Raw genomic sequence first — 22,642 nt, 5'->3', positions numbered from 1 at the left:
TGGGTCGGACGACTCAGAGGAGGAGGGGGGTGTTGAAGACCTTGCTGAGGGGGTTGAAGATCTTGCTGATGATAGCCCTCAGGCAGGCCCCTCCCACTTGGTCACCATGGAGACCCAGCTGTGTGAGCCTGACAGTGTGGATGAAGATGACCCACAGCTGGCCCTGTTCAAGGACGCCCGACGCAGGAGGCAGTCAAGTAGGAGTAAACAGAGGAAGGCTGTGGGGCTTCTCGGAAGGAGGCCGGGAGAGGCCACGCCCTGAACTCTTTATAAAGGGAATGTGTGGGGAGGGCTGGTTTGCTGAAAGCAACCGCTCAGATAGTGTTTCAAAGCTCCTGTATCTTGGTTCGTGTCTTGTTTTTTTTTTGTAGTAATAAATTTGGCAGATGTCATTCCAGCCTCTTGCCATTTATAAAGGGGTTGCCTTTTCTGCAGGGCCGGTAGCAGGCTGGTACAGAACACATTTTGGAGATTGCATCCCACTATTGCTTTTCATACTCTTTTATTGACTATGAAGGCTAGTCCATTTCTTTTGAGGGATTCTTGCCCGCAGTAGTATACCTGATGGTCATCTGAATTAAATTCACCCATTCCTGTCCATTTTAGTTCGCTGATTCCTAAGATGTCGATGTTCAGTCTTGTCATCTCTTGTTTGACCACATCCAGCTTTCCTTGATTCATGGATCTTACATTCCAGGTTCCTATGGAGAAAAAATCTTTACAGCATTGGACTTTCCTTTCACCACCAGATACATCCACAGCTGAGCGTCCTTTCAGCTTTGGCCCAATCGCTTCATTCTTTCTGACGCTACTAGTACTAGCCCTCTGCTCCTCCCCAGTAGCATATTGGACACCTTCCGACCTGAGGGGCTCATCTTCCAGCGTCATACCGTTTTGCGTTTTGGTACTGTCCATGGGGTTTTCATGGCAAAGATACTGGAGTGGGTTGCCATTTCCTTCTCCAGTGGATCACGTTTTGTCAGAACTCTCTGCTATGACCTGTCCGTCTTGGGTGGCCCTGCACGGCATAGCTCATAGCTTCATTGAATTATGCAAGCCCCTTCACCACGACAAGGCAGTAATCCATGAAGGGGTATTTGCATTTAATATCCAGGGAAAAAATGTTTTCTGAATCTTGGATAGATCTACTCTTCCAACTGTATGGAGCTTAAAAATACAAGAACAAAGATATAAATATGTCCTACAAGCTTCAAAAAGCAGGGAAATATTTTTATAAGTGACCGGGGTGGGCTGGAGGTGGGACCTTCTTGTTCCAGTAGTTAGCAGCAAGTTCTACCACAGTTGCTGCATCTGTGGAACCAATATGGTTATCTCAGGTATTTTGTTAGGGCAGGCAGTGGGATCTGCAAGCTACTATGGTCTATTGTTCTTGACAGAATTAAAGCCCAGAAACTACTCATGAAGCTTAGTTAAACATTCCTTGGGGTTTTAAAAAAAGAAAAGACTTGAAAATTGGTGATTCTTCCTATCTCTTACTACAGAGGATTGTTTTATCAGTACAAACTTTGCCCTTTTATGACTTGGGGACTTCAACTCCACAAGTACACAAATTGAAGTTCACAAGTCATAAAAGGCCCCCTCAGCTGGGTGAACAAAAATGGCGGGAAAACTTTCTAGAATTTGACTCAAAAGGAAGTGGGGTAAAAGGGCAAATCTTATAGCCTTCTCGCATTCCCCCGCCTTTTGGAGTATTTACCCCAGTACTGGAATAATTAGCAAGAAGAGAATTAATGTTTGTATTTACATTCATTGAAGAGGACCAATTGCAAGAGAATAAGGCACACAAAATGGGGAATACATTTTGAAAGGAATGCACTAGTGCCAGCTATTTGCCAGCTACCAGCCAAGAGCTGTTTGGGAAGCAAGCAAACTAGAAGGTGTGAAGCTGGTTAAAGTCTTGTCAGTTTTTCAGGAGGCTAATTAAGGTCACAGAGTTGGGCTTGTTAAGGGAGGACTTTTGGGGGATGTGCTATGCTGTGGGGGAAAAGCTGCTCAGAAGACAGTTTTCTTAAGCACTCTCTGCTGGAGACAGACTAAAGAAAATGGATCAGGGACAGGATAGCTCACATTCACTGATTGTAATGGGAACACTTGTAAGAGATGCTGCAAAGATTGTATATGTGGGCATTAGTTGCAAAGTTACTTTTTCATTACAACTAGGAATGGTCATTGCCTGAGGCAATTAGCAATTAGGAAGCAGGCAGTGGTAAAATGTTATGGTTAAGTGAAAGAGATAATTTACTCAACATATATTTAGATATACATATTGGATTAAGCTTTTTGTTGCTAAATAATTTGATGGTTGCCCTGAGAATAATGTTGTGGTTACAGCTTTTCTGCTATTTTAATCTTATTGGTAGTAAGAATGGGAAGACTTCAGTTTTGTCTAGATGATTAGTGGCCATCTAGAATAATGCAATGGGAACTCAGCTTTTAGCTGATTGTTACCCTTTCCATAACTGATTTTCCCTTTCTATTTCCTTTCAGGAGGCTTTAATTGGTTGAATGCAGTGGGAGGATCACACCGGGAACAGGGGACAGAGGTCCTATTCATGGTTAGTGACCCTTTCATGCTTTCAATCTTTAGAGCTTCCTGATTTTTGGTGAGTTTTGAATGATTTGTCTGTCCCTTTTTAGAAAGGGAAGAAATTTATAGTGTTATAAATCTGTGGTTTAATTCTATAAATTGTGTATCCTGTTTGAAAAATCACTTAAGGCAAACACACTACTCCAATTTAGCACAAGAGTCAGATTACGATTATTTAAGAATTTTAGATAGTTGGGATAGCTTAACTTTCTTCTTTCACCAAAGGCCATACTAAGTTGATGGTGAATACTTGATGAGGTGATGGAAGGATTATGATTTTAGATGATTGTATGTTTTAGATTGTAACAGTGGGGGTTGGCAGTTCACATGAAGGAAGGGGTTTGCCTTAAAGTACCAATGCATAATGCTTCAGAAGTAGTGAAAAATGAAGCATTCAGAAGATACTAATGTGTGAGAGAGTTTTAAGATGTAAGGTTGAAGAAAGTACCTGAAATGCTTTGGCACATGCACAGTAGCTTCTTGAACACCTGTGTAGTCCTTGTGTCCTTTGCATCCATCAGAAAATTCTCTTTTTTTTGTAAGTGATAGGTAGTTCTCAGTTGGTTCTAATGTTTGTTTTGACTAGAGTGATCATAGTTCAGTACAAATTAGGATATAGTTTAGTTATATAGTTTATTTGATTTATATACCGCCCTTCTCCTTGGTGGGACTCAGGGCGGTTCACAGGGCATACATAAGAAACACTATACAAAAATTAAAAAGAATTAAATCCATGCCCAATTAAAACAGAAGTACAGATTAAAAACAATTAAAAGCCCATAATCCCCCATCAGGCCAGACCAGCTAATTCGAACAGATGGGTCTTCAGGCCCCGACGGAAAGTTCGAAGGTCTGGTGCCATCCGGAGCTCCACCGGCAATTGATTCCATAAAGCCGGAGCCCCCACAGAGAAGGCCCTCCCCCTGGGGGCCACCAGTCGACATTCCCTGACTGGCGGCACCCTGAGGAGGCCCTCTCTGTGGGAACGCACAGGGCGGAGGGGAGTCGATGCCGGCAGCAGGTGGTCCCTGAGGTAACCCGGACCCATGCCATGTAGGGCCTTAAAGATCGTGACCAACACCTTGAACCTCACCCGAAAGACAACTGGTAACCAATGCAGCTCGCGGAGCAAAGGTGTAACATGGGAGTACCGGGAAACTCCCAAGACAACTCTCGCGGCCGCATTCTGTACCAGTTGGAGCCTCCGAGTGGTCTTCAAGGGAAGCCCCATGTAGAGAGCATTACAGTAGTCAAGGCGAGAGGTCACGAGCGCATGAGTGACTGTACACAGGGCATCCCGGTTCAGATAGGGCCGCAACTGGCGCACCAGGCGAACCTGGGCGAAAGCCCCCCTAGTCACGGCCACTATATGCTCTTCCAAAGTAAGCCGTGAATCTAGAAGGACTCCCAAGTTGCGAGCCCTATCCACGGGGGGTAAGAGCTCACCCCCCATAGAAAGAGATGGAACATTTGGAATGTCCCGGGATGCCGGAATGCACAGCCACTCAGTCTTGTCAGGGTTGAGCTGAAGTCTGTTCCTCCCCATCCAGACCCGAACCGCCTCCAGGCAACGGGACATCACGGCGAGGGCATCACTGGGGTGGTTTGGGGTCGAAAAGAAAAGTTGGGTATCATCGGCATACTGATGATACCCAACTCCAAAACCACGAATGATCTCACCCAGCGGTTTCATATAGATGTTGAACAGGAGAGGCGAGAGAACCGACCCCTGAGGAACTCCACAAACGAGAGACCTAGGGGCCGATCTCTGCCCCCCTGCCAACACCGACTCCGAGCGTCCCAGGAGATAGGAGGAGAACCACTGAAGAACTGTGCCTCCCACTCCCAATCCCCTGAGACGCCGCAGCAAGATACCATGGTCGATGGTATCGAAAGCCGCTGAGAGGTCTAATAGGACTAGGACAGAGGAATGTCCCCTATCCCGCGCCCTCCAGAGATCATTCACCAGAGCGACCAATGCCGTCTCCGTGCTGTACCCGGGCCTGAAACCCGATTGGTAGGGGTCCAGATAATCCGCTTCATCCAGGACCAGAGGGAGCTGATGCGCCACCACACTCTCAACAACCTTCGCAAGAAAGCGAAGGTTGGAGACTGGACGAAAGTTGTTCAAAACGGCTGGGTCCAGGGCAGGCTTCTTGAGGAGAGGTCTCACCACCGCCTCCTTCAAGACGGTGGGGAAATAACCCTCACTCAAAGAAGCAGATATAACCGCCTGGAGCCAGCCTCGTGTCCTCTCCCTAGCTGCATAAACCAGCCAGGAAGGGCACGGGTCCAACAAACATGTGGAGGAGCTCAGCCTCCCCATAATCCTGTCCACTTCATCAGGGGTCACAGAATCAAACTCTTCCCAGATAACATTGACAAGACCGCCCGTGTCCTGATCGCCTGACTCTGCCCAGCTGGAGTCCAAACCGGTCCGAATCCGAGCGATTTTATCCGACAGATGATGACTAAATTCCTCGGCACGACCTTGCAAGGGATCCTCCCTCACCTCCTGATTGAGAAGTGAGCGAGTCACCCTAAACAAGGCGGCCGGGCGATTATCTGCGGACGCGATGAGGGTGGAGAAGTAATTACACCTCGCCACCCTCATCGCTGCGAGATAAGACCTAATATAGGTTCTTAACCGCAACCGGTCGGGTTCGGATCGGCTAGACCTCCAGCAGCTCTCTAGGCCCCGTTTCCGGCGCTTCATCTCCCGGAGCTCCGCGGAAAACCATGGAGCTCGCTGGGATCTGCGCCGGGTCAGGGGCCGCAAGGGTACAACCCGGTCAAGTGCCTCAGTGGCTGCCCTTCCCCAGGCTTCCACTAAGGCATCAGCCGAGCTGTGAGCAGTGGAGGCAGGTGGGGACCCCAGCGCCGCTTGGAATCTATCAGGATCCATTAAGCGTCTGGGGCGGTACCATCTAATTGGCTCCGTACCCCCACGGCGGGGGGTGGCAAAGCGGAAGACCAGCCGCAGGAGATGATGATCGGTCCATGACAGGGGCATAATAAATGGAGAGCCCCCACCTAGATCATCCAACCACCGTCTAGATAAAAAATCAGGTCAAGGGTGTGGCCTCCCCCATGAGTTGGCTCTGAAATTACTTGCGTCAGGTCCATGGCCGCCATGGAAGCCATGAACTCCCGAGCTAGCTCAGATGAACCTCCCAGGGATGGTAGATTGAAGTCTCCCAAAACTATAAGTTTGGGAAACTCAACCACCAAACCCGAGAGGATATCGAGCAGCTCGGGCAGGGCTGCCGCTGTGAGACTAGGCGAAATGTACACCAGCAGCAAGCCCAACTGCGCCCCAGGACCAAATCTCATGAAGAGAGACTCACACCCGACTATCTGAGAAACGGTGGCCTCCCGCGGACATAAGGTCTCCCTAATGGTAACCGCCACTCCCCCACCCCTACCTTGAGCTCGTGGCCGGTGTAGCACCCGGAAACCTGGTGGGCAGAGGTCAACCAAAGGGACCCCACCCTCTGGGCCCAACCAAGTCTCCGTGATGCAAGCCAGGTCCGCATGCTCACCCTCAACTAAATCCCTAACGAGGGGAGCTTTATTAACCACGGACCTGGCATTCAGGTACACCAGCCGGAGCTCAGGAGGCTGCACATCCCCGCTCCCGGGACCTCGGGGAAGAACCAGAGGGTCGGAGCGCCTCACCGCTTGAAGACAGCGGAGACGGCCCTCCCGGTAACGATATGGCCCCCTGTCTATCCGCCTGCTGCCTTTCCCCGTCGTGGGAATTGGTAGTCCCACGACCCGCTCAGCCTCCCCATAAGGATAGGATATTAGGATATTCTTATGTAGTCATTGTTTATTGGTAGAAAGCAGCATTCTGGTCCATTTGAGTTCGGAAACTAAGCAGGTTTCAACTTAATACTTGAATAGAAAATGACTAACAAATGTATGTTAGCCTGAGTAAATAATATCAAGAACAATTTTTCAATCTATTTTATTTTTTTACCCTAAATGATTTTCTTGAATATAGTCTTAATTGAAAAAAATTGCTGTTCACTTTCATTAAATCTGCCTATTTAGAAATATAAACAGTTGAAGTTTCACTTTTAAAATCTTTTTAAAATCTTTCTATCCTATACAGCTGCAGAAACTATTGATGTTATTGAGTGCTGGCAATTTTTTTCAGCTTTCTTTTCAGTATTTTTGTGTAGAATGGGAGTATTTAATGCCTTTTGCTTTTTTTTTACACTTTGCATTTAAAAACAGACACAGTAGCATGATATAAGGTTACCGTATTTTGAGAATTGCAAAAATGAGTTTAGGGCCTTTAGATATCCCATCTCTATGTAAGAGGATAAGTTATCACGATGACTTGGTAACATATCTTTGTAAAAGCAAATGTTTTAATGAAAATATAGCAACAAGCAAGTCTTTCGTTCAACAGGAGAAACCATAATAAATTTCAACTTATCAATTGAGCCAAGAAGAGGTACTTGGGGGAAGAAAATATACCATTATTTTTAACTTAATTCTTCATTGCTAACTGAGTAATCAGGATGTTGCCATATGCTGGGCAGTTAGGACATTTCTTTCTGTGATGGGTAGTAAGGAATCGTTAAAATGATAGGACCCCCTTAGCAAGCACCCTGGAAAGTACAAGCATGCTTTGTTTTAATATTTAGGATAGCTGTGTCTGCTGTTCTGTGATAGTTATCTCATTAGTTGCTGTTTAATCCAAATCTATATCAGGCAGAGAATGAACTTTATGAGTCACTGCTTGAAGTAAAAAAAAACCCTGCAGTTACCTTAAGCCAGGTGCAAGATAGTACTTGCAGCAAAGACAAAATACAACCTTTGTGAACAAGCCCCAAGAGTACTAGAAATTTCCATATAGAGATAATTGAAACAAATAGTAAATTATTTATCCTTTGCCAAGACAAGAAAATCCTGATTGTGTGTACAGTAATACAAGTGTATTAGGACTATCATTGTTTATAATGATTCAAAAAGTTATACGTCAGAGTGTGCTTGAGTAAGAACATTATGATTTCTGCTGTCATTAAAGCGAGCTTCAAAATGGGTGTCTTGCTTTTAGAAATTGCATGAACTTGGTGTGTTAATGTTTGATGCAGTGTGAGGATTTCTTTAAACAGTGGTGCTGTGGTGTGGAGGCTATTCATTGTGTACTTGCTACTGGACTTGGAGAAAACATTCCTTCTGAGTCACAGAGTATGCATGGTTTTAAAGTATATTGACTGGATAAAAACAAGCAATAGAACGTTATGCTTTTCTGCGTTTTCCTCACTAAAAATTTTAGTCGGTTTTAAAGCCTTGCCACATACAGTCATGGCCGAAATTGTTGGCACCCCAGAAATTTTTCCAGAAAATCAAGTATTTCTCACAGAAAAGTATTGCAGGAACACATGTTTTGCTATACACAGGTTTATTCCCTTTGTGTGTATTGCAACACAACAAAAAAGAGGAAAAAAAGCAAATTGGACATAATGTCAAACAAAACTCCAAAAATGGGCTGGACAAAATTATTGGCACCCTTTCAAAATTGTGGATAAATAAGATTGTTTCAAGCATGTGATGCTCCTTTAAACTCACCTGGGGCAAGTAACAGGTGTGGGCAATATAAAAATCACACCTGAAAGCAGATAAAAAGGAGAGAAGTTCACTTAGTCTTTGCGTTGTGTGTCTGTGTGTGCCACACTAAGCATGGACAACAGAAAGAGGGGAAGAGAACTGTCTGAGGACTTGAGAACCAAAATTGTGGACAAATATTAACAATCTCAAAGTTACAAGTCCATCTCCAGAGATCTAGATTTGCCACAGTGTGCAACATTATCAAGAAGTTTGCAACCCATGGCACTGTAGCGAATCTCCCTGGTGGTGGACAGAAGAGAAAAAATGATGAAAGGTTGCAACGCAGGATAGTCCGGATGGTGGATAAGCAGCCCTAAACAAGTTCCAAAGGAATGCAAGCTGTCCTGCAGGCTCAGGGAGCATCAGTGTCAGCGCGAACTATCCGTCGACATTTAAATGAAATGAAATGCTATGGCAGGAGACCCAGGAGGACCCCACTGCTGACACAGAGACATAAAAAAGCAAGTTTACAGTTTGCCAAAATGTACTTGAGTAAGCCAAAATCCTTCTGGGAAAACGTCTTGTGGACAGATGAGACCAAGATAGAACTTTTTGGTAAAGCACATCATTCTACTGTTTACCAAAAACGAAATGAGGCCTACAAAGAAAAGAACACAGTACCTACAGTGAAATGTGGTGGAGGTTCAATGATGTTTTGGGGTTGTTTTGCTGCCTCTGGCACTGGGTGCCTTGAATGTGTGCAAGGCATCATGAAATCTGAGGATTACCAAAGGATTTTGGGTCGCACTGTAGAGCCCAGTGTCAGAAAGCTGGGTTTGCGTCCGAGACCTTGGGTCTTCCAGCAGGACAGTGACCCCAAACATATGTCAAAAAGCACCCAGAAATGGATGGCAAGAAAGCGCTGGAGAGTTCTGAAGTGGCCAGCAATGAGTCCAGATCTGAATGCCATTGAACACCTGTGGAGAGATCTTATAATTGCTGTTGGGAAAAGGGGCCCTTCCAATAAGAGAGACCTGGAGCAGTTTGCAAAGGAAGAGTGGTCCAAAATTCCGGGTGAGAGGTGTAAGAAGCTTATGGATGGTTATAGGAAGCGACTGATTTCAGTTATTTTTTCCAAAGGGTGTGCAACCAAATATTAAGTTAAGGGTGCCAATAATTTTGTCAAGCCCATTTTTGGAGTTTTGTTTGACGTTATGTCCAATTTGCTTTTTTCCCTCCCTTTTTTGTTGTGTTCCAATACACACAAAGGGAATAAACCTGTGTATAGCAAAACATGTGTTCCTGCAATACTTTTCTGTGAGAAATACTTGATTTTCTGGAAAAATTTCTGGGATGCCAACAATTTCAGCCATGACTGTATATAGTAACAGTTCTCATTTGACTTGGGATTCCAAGTAGAGCAGGTAATAAAATTGTTTGGGAATCCAGTATGCATGAAGTTATCAGACAAAAGCTAAATTTCCTGGTGACAGTCGGCAAGGGCTTTTCTGTCTGGGAATGGAAGATGAGGATAACTCACTCTTGCTGAGAGAAGCAAGAGGTCAAACTCTCTTGTCGTTCACCCTTTGATTTGTTGACCTGTTAACAGCTTTGATCATCCTGATATAACTGAACAGTTTTGCTAAGTAAAATTCTTAAAATGCAACATTCATTAAAAACATTTCATATGTTTTGTTGTGTGCTAAAAGGTTTGTGTTGTTTTCCAATCTCTGCAGGCAGTACTTAAAACAGGAAAGTCTGGATAAAAAGCGCAAGGAATTTGATACCAATGGCTGGATGCTCCTGTGTAAAAGAAGCCAGGTGTGTTGGTTTTATATGGCTGATTGTATAAGACTGAGTTGTTTGTATTATCAATCATAGCTTGTATGTACTTCCCTACGTTAAGATGTCAGAGGTGGAAGCAGATGCAGATATTTAATATATGCACCTGAAGAAAATAATGAGAATAATATCAACAGGCATACACAGGTAGATCTCGACTTACAACAGTTCATTTAGTGACCATTCAATGTTGTAACACTAAAAAAAGTGACATGACTTTTTCACACGACCATTGCAGCAGCTCCATGGTCACATGATCAAAATTCAGATGCTCGGCAACTGGTTCATAATTCTGATGACTGCAGTGTCCTAGGGTCATGTTGATCAGCTTTTGCGACTTTCTGACAAGCAAATGGGAAATCCAGATTCACTTAACAACCACGTTACTAACTTAACAAATGCAATCATTCACTTAACTGTCACAAGAAAAGTCGTAAAATGGGGCAAACTCAATTAACAAATGTTTCACTTAGCCACATAAATTTTGGGGTCAATTGTGGTCGTAATTTGAGGACTACCTGTAGCTTTTGTCAACCCTTTCAGGAAGGCCAAGTCAGAAAACAAAACCCCACAAGTTTGAATGGAACTATAATTTATTGATACAGATTATAGTAAAAGAATCTTAGAAGTCTCACTGAGTTTTCTCTCTCTCCCTTTAAAAAACTCTAGTAAATTAAGGAGTTAATCTGAGCATCTTTCTCCTGCCTATACTGTTTCTTAGCCTTAAAGTACGCTTTGGTAAGCTAGGAAATCTGACTGATCATGCCCCCTCTGGCAGCCATTTTATGAAAGTATCATTTTATGTTCTTATAATTCCAAATTTGGAGCAATTTTGAAGGCTTCTGAGCAACTGGAATCTGAATGCTTGTGGTAACTCTTTTTCAACACTTAACTGCAGCATACAGCTGTTGTAAAAACTCTTAGCATTCTCCTTGTTCTGCTATTTAAGGAAAAAGTTACATTTAGTATTTCCATTTGCTTTCCAGCTGCACTTTACTTCTTATGGGACTTCTTTTTTTTTTCATTTCGGGCCCTTGTTGCTCTCTCCTGTAACTGAAAAACCCAGGTAAAGTGGCAAGAAGTTGAACAAAGAAGGGACATTGGAATGAAGAATATATGATGAGTGGGAATAGGACACAGACATAGATATCTTTAGTAGCTTCTGCAGCCAACTGTAATTATTTGAACTGGAGCTCAGTTGTGATTGGAGCTAATTGTGGAACCTGTTGTAAAAGAGCCATGGTGACACAATGGTTAAAGTGCAGTATTACAGCCAAACTGCCCACAGCCAGGAGTTCGATCCTGACCAGCTCAAGGTTGACTCACCCTTCTGTCTTTCTGAGGTTGGTAAAATGAGGACCCAAATTATTTGGGGCAATACGCTGACTCTGTAAACCAGTTAGGATTGTAAAGCACGATGAAGCAGTTTATAAATCTAAATGCTGTCTTGATTAAAATAGTCCTTTAATAGTAATACTTTGAATTGTACTCTTCCATTAAGAGCTTAATGGAAGAGTTTGTCAAGAGTTTGTCAATCAGAAGGTCGGCAGTTTGGCGGGTCGAATCCCGAGTGCTGCGTAACAGTGAGCGCCTGTTACTCGTCCCAGCTTCTGCCAACCTAGCAGTTTGAAAGCACGTAAAAATGCAAGTAGAAAAATAGGGACCACTACGGTGGGAAGGTAACAGCGTTCCGTGCGCCTTTGGTGTCTAGTCATGCCGGCCACATGACCACGGAGACGTCCTCGGACAAGCGCTGGCTCTTCGGCTTTGAAACGGAGATGACCACCGGCCCCTAGAGTCGGAAACGACTAGCACGCATGTGCGGGGGAACCTTTACCTTTATTAAGAGCTTAAAACTTCATCTGTTGTGTGCACTTTATAACAGTAGTATTCGATAAAGCCAACATGAAGTTCTCATCAAGAAAATAAAGGGAGATGGGTTTATTTGTCTTTTAAAGGAGATCCCACAGCAAATGAACGGCAGTGATTGTGGAATGTTTGCCTGTAAATATGCTGACTGCATTACCAAAGACAAACCAATTAACTTTACTCAAGTAAGTTGGTGCTGTATGGGCACCTCTTTGTTTTTATGGGGAGCACTGGTTATGTGGAATTTGAGGCTACAGTTTGTAAATACAATTTCAGAAATGATGATTTTTTTAATGAAGTAGTGCTGGCTAGATTTTATCTTGGTTTTGTGTTTAAGCAAGGGAGGAGGGGCAGAAATATGTCAGTATGCATTAAAAATGAATGCCCTGGTAACGTTACAAATATATTGATATTACTGATTTCTTACTGTTAAAGCAACACATGCCTTACTTCCGGAAACGAATGGTCTGGGAGATCCTCCATCGTAAGCTGCTGTGACTTCATGCCAAGTAAGATTCTTCAGAGACTGAAAACCCCAGGTTTCCTCTTCTTGGCCATCTCCAAATGGACTGCATGGGTTTCTCCACTGACAAGACTATGTACATTACACTTGGTGTCTTTAAAAAGAAAATACATCTATTTCTTGGACCAGTGTGCCACACGGCCTTTTTGAAGCACACATTTTCTTTTGTATTTTGAAACCCTATTTTTTACAAGGGACATTTGAGACTTGGAGGAATGCAGCTTTTTATCTTCAAGGAGATTTCTGCCTCTCTTAATAAAATGGCCGGCTTCTGAAAGGACTTGAGACCTGCCAGTGTTCAGCTGTAGGCCTTGGTGCAAGGGAGCACTTGAAATCTTTTCTTGGATATGTCAGGATCTACCGAAGACTCAATGTCATAGTACTAAGTAGTTGTGGGTTCTCCATATTACTGTTGCTTCAGCTAATTATCTGATGTAAAACCTGCAGGGATGTGTTTTGGGGAATCTATTTGGCCCAGGTTTTTCAGACGTGTGCATGTTTATGTGTTTTCTGCTTCTTATAATCTGTTAATAATATGGGTGATTTCCACAGCAGTTGCAACAACTTAGATTCCCTTTTATTCTTAAACTATTAAAGAGAAATGGCATTCTTTGAGAATGGAAGGCGAATAGTCACCAGCACATGAAAAGTAACCACTTGCTCTGTTTTTCACCATGGCAGTGACCTTTTGGTTTCTACAGTAGAGCTGCCCAGTGGAAAATTAACAATCCTTTATGTCGGCATTCAGTGTTTATTTTGTCACAGTAAATGAGTCATCCCCTGATTATTGAGAGATTATGAGTTATCCTCTGATATTCAGGACTAAGCATTTATCCTAAAGACAGGCAAGGACTTGTGGGAAGAGGCATTGTGCACCGAAAGTCCTTATTCTTCACTGTCCCCTCCCCAAACCTGCTGTGGTGGGTTTTGAATCTTGAGAAAGAAAAGTCAGACACCTTTGTGGCCTACATCACTGCATTCAGATGACTGGGATTGTTATTGAAAGCCAGCATTTTTTTCCTTAACCATATTCTTGCAATGTGATCTGGAGCTTAGTTTCATGAAAAACTAAAAATTTGAAGAGTTGGTGCATTACATTCTCAATAAAAGTAGGATTTATAGCAAACTAAGCAGCTGCAATGTCAGTGGGTGTTCATTTGACAGGATTAAATAGTTCATCTTTCAGCTCTTTGTAGAATTAAGGTACAATATAACTTGTTTTAAAACTTTAATTATTGGTAAACAGTTTTTATACTACAAATATATAAATATATATATTTATATGCCTTTCCCAGTGACTGCCAATGAATGAATGAATTACATATATATATATATATATATATATATATATATATATATATATATATATATATATATATATATATATATATATATATATATATATATATATATATATATATATATATATGTATATATATATAGTTTGCAGCTTTTTTTCTCTTTAAAAAGCTGAATTGAAAAGTTGCTTTTTTACTCATGTACTCCTCCCTCCTCTTTTTGTTGTTAACAGCAATTAATGAGTTGAAGAATGCCCTAAAGAGTCTTTTCCCCCTCAATCCTGTTTTTGCTTTGGATTACAACTTCCATCAGCCTCCTCTGATCCAGTTAATGGAGGTTGAGAAAAATATATTGTACGTGGGCACTAGATAGATACTGAATCTGTCCAGCTTCTGTATGAAACCAGTAAGAAAGAGATCCTGCTGGCATAGGCTTTATCTCTCAAGGGGCAGATTTTTCACAGGGTCCATGACGCCCTGTTTAACATTGATGGAATCATTGTCTTTTGTCCAATATGAGAGAATATTGCCTTTTCAGACCATACTGAAGACTATCTTCAATCCACCACCAACAATTTTGGTATAGCCAATCTTGCATTTGTTTCAGTGGAATCCATATTTAAATGGAAGTTTTATATAGCAGCTGGATTGGTCTCTGTTTCTGCCATCAGCCAACAGAAATGGAATGCAGAACGCAGAAAGGATTCAGGCTTGGACTTCAGTTCACATGTCACACATACCTCTTGATGTATCTTTTTTTAAAAAAAATATTCTAAAGTAAATGTCCTCTTGTATTTCTGCCATCAAACAGGGAACATTTTATATATTCTATATGTGGAAACAATAGTTTTGTACAAATTTCCCATTAGCCTTCTTAGACAAATTTGTACCTTTTTTGATGTTGTATTTTTTTATACCAGTCTCCGGTCCCCTTTTTTATGTTTTTTCTTCATATTCTAATTTTATTTTGTAATGTGTTATTCTTAAATAAATCCAGCCATTTAAAAATGTAAAGAATCAAAGTCTGTTCTTTTATTACCTGCAATGCAATTTAGCTTATATTCTTATTTCAGAGGATATACTATATGTTTAACAGAATATAGTCATAGCCTTGGCATATATGCTTCACTGATTGGGAGTATCTTTTTGCAGAATAAGACCTTAGTAAATTATACTAAGCTTTTATTCTACAGAATAAACAGAATTAAGCTTACCCACAATAAAGCTTACAATTACCTATTAACATATTAATTAGCTATTCAGCTTTTACAAATGTGGTTTTTTTTCCCCCTAAAAGAACCAAGTCCTTGCTTAGATCATGCTTAGAACTTTTAATCCAACAAAATGGCTAGAAATCTGTTTCATATGATTCGCTGAATACGATTCCCTCTTGGCTGCAAATATTTTTGGGAGATTAAGAAGTGGGAATATTTGATGTTCATGTAATCCTTGACCTAGAATCATTTGTTTAGTTACTGTTTGAAGTTACAATGGCACTGGAAAAAGTGACATGACTGGTCCTCACACTTATGACTGGGCTTTGCACTTGTAGCATCTCCACAGTTGTGTTCAAAATTCAGGCACTTGGCAACTGGCATATATTTGCAATGGTTGTGATGTTCCAAGGTTATGTGATTACTATTTCCCATCTGGCTTTTGACAAAGTCATTGGGGAAAGCTGGATCTGCTAAATGACTGCATCAAACAACTGGCAAAAAAGGGCATAAAAATGGCTTAGCAACACCAATTCTGTTCTCAATTGTAGTAACTCAAGGACTACCTTATAGTCTTGAGTCTTGACAATAGGAGGTGTAAGAGCCTTGCAGTGACAACTAGTTTCTTGCCATAGTATGGCAGGTTAAAACTGTACCATAAAGGAACTAAGTAACAATCTTCTGCAAAGCTTGTTAAAGTCTTGATTACAAACTATGCCTACAGTAAAAATTGAAAGTAGTTATCAGCAAATACCCTTGTGGGCATTTTCTGATTGAAAATGTATCCCATTACCCTTTATGTTGCCAATTAGATTTATCTCTCAGTTCTGTTCAGTTGAAGAAAAAAACATGATCCATCTAATTTTAGTGATGCTGTGTCACAGAATGCTGTGTCACCAGCTTTCAGCATTTCAATCATAATGCAGTCATTTCCTAATTATTAGTTTACAAAAAAATATATCTGATGTTGTAGATAGGGGGCAGTAGCCCCCCATATTCAGATAAATATGGTGTTCGTCATTTTACACTTCATAGAGTTCATATATAAATATGTACAGCTGTCTTATTAAAAGTATCAGTTCATACCTATTAGTTCTCTAGCTAGCATTTGAAACTTTCTTGATTCTGGAGGTAGAATTTTGTGAAACAGCTGGCAGCAAAGTGTAGTTACCAAAAAGCATGTAATGAAGCTGCTCTAATCTGATATTTAATGATGGCAGTGATAACTATATTCATCTTTTCTACGCTCAATTTGTGTGCTGCAATTCCTTGTTTTATCCCATTCGTGACTCACTCTGCCCTCCAAAATGCTCAGGGTTAATAATTGGCTTCTCTACGAAATAAGAGATGGTTGCTGATTCCACGGTTAGACTAATATTTTATAAAGCTGGTACAGAGCCCATGGTATAAAACTCAGAATACTTGTAGAAAAATCGTTTGGTGAAGTCTACTTAGCTATTAGATATCTGAACATACCGGTAATTCACTTAAATCTGCCAAATTGAGTGACAATATGGAGCAGATCATGGTTTGTGTTTGGGTGGAAGACCACTAGGAAATTTGAGAACAGTAAACTCACATATTACTCTACTCAATATGAAGCTCAATTTCCCCAAAAATATTAAACGTGAGCCCTGGTCTCTCACAGTAGACTATCTTTGTATTAATGGCCACTAAACTAATCCATTAATCTCATTAAATTTCCTTTAAAATTAGTCTTTGCCTTTTGGGGCTTTGACTTACAACCACAATTGAGCCCAAAATTTCCATTGCTAAGAGACATTTGCTGAGTTCTGTCCCATTTTATGACCTTTCTTGCCACAGCTGTTAAGTGAATCACTGCAGTTATTAAGTTAGCAACACGGTTGTTAAGTGAATCTGGCTTCCCCATTGACTTTGCTTGTCAGAAGGTTGCAAAAAATGATCACATGACCCTGAGACACTGGCAACCATCATAAATGCAAGTCAGTTACCATGCGTCTGAATTTTGATCACGTGACCATGAGGATGCTGCAATGGTTGTAAGTGTGAAAAAATAGTCACATATCACTTTCTTCAGTGCCATTGTAACTTCGAATGGTCACTAAATGAACTGTTGCAAGTCGAGGACTACCTGTACTTCTTAGCAATATACTAAAGTCAGTCATAATAATTTGACAGTCAGTCAAATTATAACGGAGATGAGAGAATCTGAAAGATGCCAAGATGGGGGCCCTAGATAAGAAGTATGCTGGAGAAGTTTGTGGAGTTAAAAAAAAATACGGGCCATCTACAGACTAATGTAATCTTGTTTCGTGGAGTCTCAAGCTGGGAGTGAAAACATCTGAAATGATGGCTTCCCCCCCCCTTTCCCCCCCCCCTTTCTTTCTCTTTTATTTAAATATTGCCCACTGGCTGAGGGATTTTCAGGTCATGTTCATGTTGACTCTCCTCACAGCTTTCCCTTTGCAGACATGAGCAATGCTTTTCCCAACATTTCCAAGTCATTACCATCTTTAATCTCTCCACACACACGAACAAGGAACTTCTGTGAACGTTGCTGGAGCTGAACTGACAATATTTCATTTATACCTTGCTCCTTCTTCCAGGTTTTCTTACAGAACACAGGAGCTCTTTATCCTAAGTTTAAAGGGATATATACAGGAGATGCTCAACTTACAACAGTTCATTTAGTGACCATTTGAAGTTACGACGACACTGAACAAAGTGACGTGACCATTTTTCACATTTATGACTGTTGCAGCAACCTCGTGGTCATGTGATCAAAATTCAGACATTTAGCAACTGGGGGAGGGGTCACCTCTTGTGACCTTCTGACAAGCAGTCAATGGGGAAGCCAGATTCACATAACAGTCATGTGATCTCCATTTGTGACCTTTACAGCCAGCTTCTGACAAAGCAAAGTCAATGGGGAAACCAGTAGGAAAACACAAATTGCAGTCATGTGACAACACCATGACCTGTGGTGATTTGCTAATGACTACAGCCAGACCTGCTTTTAAAAACTTGAGCCCAATCATGCGATGTTTCATTTTATGAAGAGATAGCTTAGTGACAGAGTTGTCAGTCCCAATATCTTGGATCCAAGTTGTTTGGGGCCTTTTGTGTCAGAACACAAAACAATTCGATAATTGAATATGCACACACTAGACCAAATTGTATGGAGAGACCCATGTTGACAAAGGCTGGCTTAGAATGTACATGGGACATACTCAGTTAATTCTGCTCAGCTTTTTTATTTTACTGTATTTTACACACACACACACACACACACACACACACACACACACACACACACACAGCCACAGTTCTAGCCTAACAACTACTTGACTCAAGTTAAAAAAAAAGGACATTGGGTTATTGAGAATATTGGAGTGCCATCCTCTGGATTGAAAAAGAATAAAATATTTTGGATGTCTGTCTCTGAGTGGGGAAGAAAGCTTCTCCTCCTGAGAAGAAAATTTGGGGTTTATTGGGCCTGGTTTTTTTTTACCAGTGTGATTTTTAAGTGTGAACTGGGCACGTGCATTTTTTGTTAGCAATATTCTGATCTTACTGTTGGAAACTTTTATGTGCTTTAAATGATACCTCATCTTTGAACTGGACTGTGTCTTTCTCCCTCCCTGAACCTGTGGGACGGGCACTTGCTCAGCCACGGCTTTCCAAAACTGAATGGACAGTGAGCTCTTTGTCTAAGGAGAGGTCTGCTTCTTAGCAGCCCCACACCACCGTCTTTGTCAAGGGATACTCAGATGAGAACAGCATGAGCCGGCCTTTCTGTCCCCCTGGGAAGGAATTTGCCTATGCAGCCTGGAGAATGCCAAGAATGCTGGCTTACACACACACTAAGCCTTGTCCTTATAAGGCTCAAGGGGTCGTCCGGCTCCTGAGACAAAATGCCTCAGGTTTTTCATGGACCATTGTCCCAATTCCATGTAAGGGAAAGACAAAAGCCATTCTTTCTACAAATCAGACTTCTGCCTTCCTTTCAACACCTGCTCCAAAAACAGCGCTCGTAACATTGTGATGGGAATTTGAGTCAGTTTTCTAAGGGCCCGCTGAGAACCAACTTGCCGCCTCCAGCTCCAGAATGCACTGCTGAAATTTGGGATTTGCTATTTGGTGTTTTCGAATAGCAACTGGGCTAAACATTCAAGTTTGTTTTTCTATAGGCTCAGAAGTGGATGGTTTTATTAACACTGGAGTGGAAAACTGTAGCCTTCCAGACTGTGCTAAATTACAACCCCAAATGTCCCTTTACACACGGGTCCCCAACCACCGGGGTGTGGCCCATACTAGATCGAGGCCTATTCAGAATTGGGCCGAGTGGCTGGTCAGAGCATGTGTGCAGGTCAACCTGCGCGCAGTGGTAGACTGGCAGACACTTACACGCGTGCACACCGGCCTGCTGATTGTGCAAGGGCTGTGTGCGTGTGCTTACGTGGCCCAGTTCCCCTCTCCCCCTCAGCCGAGCCAGGGATCACTGCCTCCCATAAGTAATTCATGAAGAAGTCTGTTGTTGATTGTAGACAAAAAATATTGTATGAATGTGAGCAGGCTACAGTTCTGTTCTTGCTGATCAATTGGAGTACAATATACAGAGGGGGAGAATAGGTTTTCTGGGGGCAGGGGGAAAGCAAACAAATCTGAGGCCCAGCACTTCTTTTTTTGAAATTAATTTATTGTCTTAAAATAGTTCCTCTTCTGGAAGATGCAGCTGTGTGCTCCTGGGTGAAAAACACACCGTAGCTGCTTTAAGGAGCTATTTGAGTTTGAAGATGATGCTGTTTGCCACCCTGCACTTTTTTGCCTTCAGATCTGAAGCAACGTGCAATCCAAATACCGGTATATTAAAATGTTACCTCGAGTTAATTTTTGATATTTGAGTCTTTTGCAGTAAAAGAAATGATATATTCCTGCTTTAGTGGTTGCTGAGGGAGGAAAAAAAAGAGTTTAAGATGAGAGTACCTAAAGAATTCCCAGAGACATAGCATCAAGAATTAATGGCATGCGGTACCACGTTTATGAAGTGGGCTTTCAAATTTTTTCTTCAAAAAATTTCTAGGCAGTCCTACTGATTTTGAGAGGTTTTGAGATTTTGATAAATCAAGTGTTTTGGTCACCAGCTGCTTAGGGGAAAAAAAAGCTTCAGCTGAGATTAAAAAGTTATGAAATGTAAAAAAAAAGAAAACCTAAGGGGAAAACCATGAAAAACAATTAGAGTCAAATGTTTGGAATTTATAAGCAGAAAATAATCCAAATGACTTTGCTTTAAAATGGTGTCACAAAAGTTGCAATCATAAAACAAAAGTCAAGAAATCACAGCATTTTGGATGTGACCAGCTTGTCACTTCTCATACAATGTTTGTTTCAAATGGGAAGATTATTTTTCCTCTTTTCATCAAAGCCAAGTCAGAAATAAATCAGGTCACCTGCTGAATTTATTTATTTATTTATTTATTTATTATTCAATCGCATAACAAGATGCTGTGCTAACTGCAAGACTGAAACTTGTCCAGATGTTTAGTGTGCCCAAGCACACATCCTGCCTTCTTTCCTTATTCCTCAGTAACAGTCATCTCCTCTCATGCTGACTGGGATTTTGTGTCATCCAAACTCATTTACTTATTTCCAGTAAGCCCAGTCACCACTGAAGCCACAGGACCCTGTGTGAACATGACCTGGCTCGCAGCTTGCAACTTGCATTTTTCAGCATTCATTTTCCTGCTGTGCAAAGGTAGAAGGCTGCTTTGTGTGAGGTCATCAGGCCCATCAAGAGAAAACCCCCCCACACCCAATCAAGGGGTGGTAGGGAAATTAGGAACATTCCAGCTACCACTTATTTGGAGATTTTCCACTGAAAATATGTATCCTTTGAGAATGGTACTTTGAAAAGGGGTTAGAGTGCACCACAGACTTGAGCAAGCTCAGCAGTCGACATATTAAAAATCTGTCTTGAAAGCAGCTATCAAACAAGACAATTAATGTTTTAGTTTTATACTGTTATTTAAATACGTAATTACCAAAGCAACATAGCCATTGTGAATTAAAATATTTCTAATTTAAAAGGCAAAATAAACTTCTCAATTGACATCATTTTCTTGTTTAGATATGCACACATGTACACACATACACACACAAAGGGCCTGTCAAACTGGATAGAATATAAACAGATCTATCAACAGACAAGCATATTTTAAATATGTTTAATCAAAATGCACGTGTTGTATTCCTCTACTTCCCCCTGGCTTCATGTACAATCTCTGTAGATGCTCTAGTAGTTAGAACCCAATTGTCATTTTCATGTGAGAGAAGAGAATGATGAACTACTCAGGGAGTATACATTTATCACAGTTAATATACTTGCTTAATTTGGTTTAAGTTGTTTCACTAAATTTAAATTAAACTTAAGCAAATTTGGTTTTTGTCTGTCTTTAATTACTTCTTTGTCCAATTTCACATTTTTAGAGTGCAAACACCCAAAAATAAAGAGGCTCTTGGGACCTTAAATATGGTGTGTCCCTAATTTATGTTGTTATCATTCCTGTAGTTCACGGGAGGCCCTGCCCATATCCTTTCTCCAAGTTGTCAATTTGTGCAAAACTTGTTTGACATATTGTTATAGTTTTCAGTCCTTAGGCTGCCTACAAAGGCTTCTCATGTTTCTGTCCTCAGTTGACAATAAAAGCTGAAATTCCTCCTTATAAAACAATCATTTCCAAACTATGATTGGGTGAAATGATTGGACATCTCTGTTACTCTGGACCAGGGATTTTCAACCTTTTCAGAGATTGTACCACTTTTAGGACATGACAATATTTGAGTATCACCAGTGCCTAGCAAGGTACCAAAAACTTGATGGCTAAAAAAAAGGGGGGGATTTTGGGTTTTACTGATAGATTCATTTGTTGTTATAGCAATGGCTAGTTATAATATTATGGAAAAGTAAAAAATTGAGGTTCAATGTTAATGCTTCCTTCTACTGCAAGAAAGTCGGAAGTCAATGCCTTTTCTTTTCCCCTTCTATTTATTTTTATTTAGTTATATTTATATACCGCCCTATTCCCTGAGGACTCAGGGCGGTTTACAGGGAATTAAAAATCCAAAATACAAAAATTAAGAACCAAATTAAAAATATTAAATTGACCCTGTAGTCGATTAAAAAGAACCCCAAATTAAAATTTCTCCTCAGTCTGGGCCCGAGAGCTCGAAGAGCCAGGTCTTCAGGCCCCGGCGGAATGATCGGAGGTCGGGGGCAGTTCTCAGCTCCACCGGCAGCTGGTTCCAGAGGGCAGGCGCTCCCACCGAGAAGGCCCTATCCCTGGGTGTCACCCGCCGGCAATCTCTTACCGGCGGGACCCTGAGCAGACCCTCCCTGTGGGAGCGCACTGGGCGAAGGGCGTTTGATGCCGGCAGCAGGTGTTCCCTCAGATATCCCGGACCCAGGCCATGTAGGGCTTTATAGGTGATAACCAGCACCTTGAATTTCACCCGGAGGGCAACCGGAAGCCAATGCAGCTCACGGAGTAGAGGTGTTACATGGGAGTATCGGGAAACCCCCATTACAACTCGCGCGGCCGCATTCTGCACCAGTTGAAGCCTCCGAGTGGTCTTCAAGGGCAGCCCCATGTAGAGAGCGTTACAGTAGTCCAAACGGGAGGTCACAAGCGCGTGAGTAACTGTGCGTAGGGCGTCTCGGTCCAGATAGGGACGCAACTGGCGC

At 41.8% G+C, this 22,642-nt stretch overlaps 1 protein-coding gene across 4 annotated transcripts in view; it reads left to right on the top strand.

Moving 5' to 3' along the window:
• SENP1 (SUMO specific peptidase 1) overlaps positions 1-13,764 on the top strand; it is a 37,745-nt gene extending 23,981 nt beyond the window's left edge. For 3 of the 4 annotated variants that reach the window (XM_081319476.1, XM_081319477.1, XM_081319475.1), the window contains 3 exons: positions 9,910-9,994; positions 11,974-12,069; positions 12,320-13,764. In XM_081319476.1, the coding sequence (XP_081175602.1) occupies positions 9,910-9,994; positions 11,974-12,069; positions 12,320-12,382 (244 nt within the window). In that variant the 3' untranslated portion in view covers positions 12,383-13,764. Of the gene's footprint in view, positions 1-2,508; positions 2,577-9,909; positions 9,995-11,973; positions 12,070-12,319 lie in introns of those variants that run through there. The other variant, XR_014025322.1, reaches the window with a different exon arrangement.
• Positions 13,765-22,642: the final 8,878 nt, after the last annotated feature.

This window comes from Vipera berus (assembly GCF_964194415.1).
Source record: "Vipera berus genome assembly, chromosome: 2".
NCBI lineage: Eukaryota > Metazoa > Chordata > Lepidosauria > Squamata > Viperidae > Vipera > Vipera berus.
Note: the sequence above shows the minus strand (reverse complement) of the source record. Positions and strands in the feature narration are given on the sequence as shown.